The sequence below is a fragment of the Belonocnema kinseyi genome, chromosome 10, assembly GCF_010883055.1.
Source record: "Belonocnema kinseyi isolate 2016_QV_RU_SX_M_011 chromosome 10, B_treatae_v1, whole genome shotgun sequence".
Lineage (NCBI taxonomy): Eukaryota > Metazoa > Arthropoda > Insecta > Hymenoptera > Cynipidae > Belonocnema > Belonocnema kinseyi.
This window is the reverse complement of record NC_046666.1, coordinates 70035562-70037411: the sequence shown is the minus strand read 5'-3', so window position 1 is coordinate 70037411 and position 1850 is coordinate 70035562. Positions and strand designations below refer to the sequence as shown.

General features: G+C 29.5%; 1 protein-coding gene across 3 annotated transcripts in view; it reads left to right on the top strand.

Annotated features, from left to right (window-relative positions):
• Positions 1-787: 787 nt before the first annotated feature.
• LOC117181529 (cytochrome P450 3A19-like) overlaps positions 788-1850 on the top strand; it is a 5409-nt gene continuing 4346 nt past the window's right edge. Inside the window, exons 1-2 of one of the 3 annotated variants that reach the window (XM_033374310.1) lie at positions 788-985; positions 1061-1543. In XM_033374310.1, coding sequence (XP_033230201.1) covers positions 910-985; positions 1061-1543 — 559 coding nt within the window. In that variant the 5' untranslated portion in view covers positions 788-909. Of the gene's footprint in view, positions 1544-1850 lie in introns of all 3 variants that reach the window. The other 2 variants (XM_033374311.1, XM_033374309.1) reach the window with 2 other exon arrangements.

Genomic DNA, 1850 nt, shown 5'->3' with positions numbered 1-1850 from the left:
CGCTAGGTGAACTATTACAATTTTTCATAAAGTTACTCCGATACACGAGGGTCCTTTCAGTTGCATCCACCAGAAATGTACAATTCAAAAGAGTTTTTTACAGTGTATTCAAAAATCATTCGTATAACTTCATCTTTCATTTACATAAACGTTTAGGGATAATATTGTCAAAGTCCTAAAGTCCTGATAATATTAAATATTTTATTTTTTCAGTTACATATAAAATAATTGAGAATCAGATATACAAAATATTTACAAAAATGTATTTTAATTCAACTGAACAATTTTATTTTCCATAGAAAGAAATATTTTGAAAATGACTATCTGACATCAGCTTTATACTAATAAAATTGATAAGAAAAGAATCGACGAGAAATTACAATTGTTATACATATTATATTAATTATGACGCAAAACCCCTATTTTTATGAACACGTGTTACATTTAGCACATTTTTTTATAATTCTATGGAATGCTAATCCACAACTTTTTTTTATTAGTGCAAAAAACGTCGACCCTCGACCTAATAAATTATATTCTAATTTTTCTTATAAAATAAAATAATTTCTCATATAAATTTAAATAAGCTGAAACCGAAGAACAGGTCATCGGCGTCATTACGAATGTGTTTTTATCATTGGAGTATTGAACCTTTGTTCTTCCTTCCACTACAACTGAAATGATAACATTTCACTAGAGATAGCTTATCAAAATTTGTTTATTCTAAAGTAAGAATGCAATTTTCTCTTAGTAAGTGCTTTAATCTCTTTAAGAATGGAACTTCTTTACGTTCTTGTTTCTCTGATCGTCATATTATTTTCTTTATATTATTATCTAACTTGTTCCTACAATTATTGGCAAAAGAAGAAAATTCCCTGCGTTCCAGGAATAATTCCAGGAATTGGACACATGTGGTCCACCTTTACTTTGCAGAAAAGTTTTCCAAGTTTATGTGAAAGAATTTATAAGTGCTATCCAAATTACAGTATGATTGGATTTTATCAATTCAAAACACCAACTTTGCTTCTTCGTGATCCTGATCTTGTCAAATCTGTCTTAGTTACCAATTTTTCCAGCTTTGATGAAAACCAAATTTTACTTGATCCTGAACTCGACCCATCTATGAGTAAAAATCCATTTTTTACGACAAGAGATAATTGGAAAGAAATTCGAGCTGCTTTAACGACCGGATTTTCGAGCAGAAAATTAAAGTCCTTATTTTTATCAACGCGTGAAGTGTCCTACAAGCTTAAAAACTACTTGACAAAATTATTTGAAAGGAATAGCGTGATTGAAGTAGATTTAGTGCAATTCTGGAACAAGTACACTGGAGAATTTGTGGCAAATGTTGGGTTTGGTATGGAAGGTCACTGCTTTGAGGATACCCATAATTTTCAAAAAGCCGTATCCCCCATGTTCGGGTCTTCGATTCTGACTCGAGCTATGGAGATGATATCATTTTATTCTCCACGCCTAGCTAAAATATTGAGGATCCGTAGAGTACCAAAAAAAGTGGAATTATTTTTTCGAAATGCGGTTAAAGGTATATTAATATAATTTTCATACGTAGTTTGAAACAATTTATGTAATCTGATAAGTTGCGTTTTTAAAATAAGCAGTTGTAATTAAATAAATTGAATTATACAAATGTAATTTGATTAAAAAAAAACGAACATCATTTAATTAATGAAATAACCTAGAAAGCAAACACGCGTGAATCAAACACGATTGTGATTTTTTTCTCACGCAAATTTTATGTCAAAATATAAAATTAATAATAACACAACATTTTTATTTTTCATAGTATCTAGTATCCACAATAATAGATAAGCGAAGATCATATTTATAAT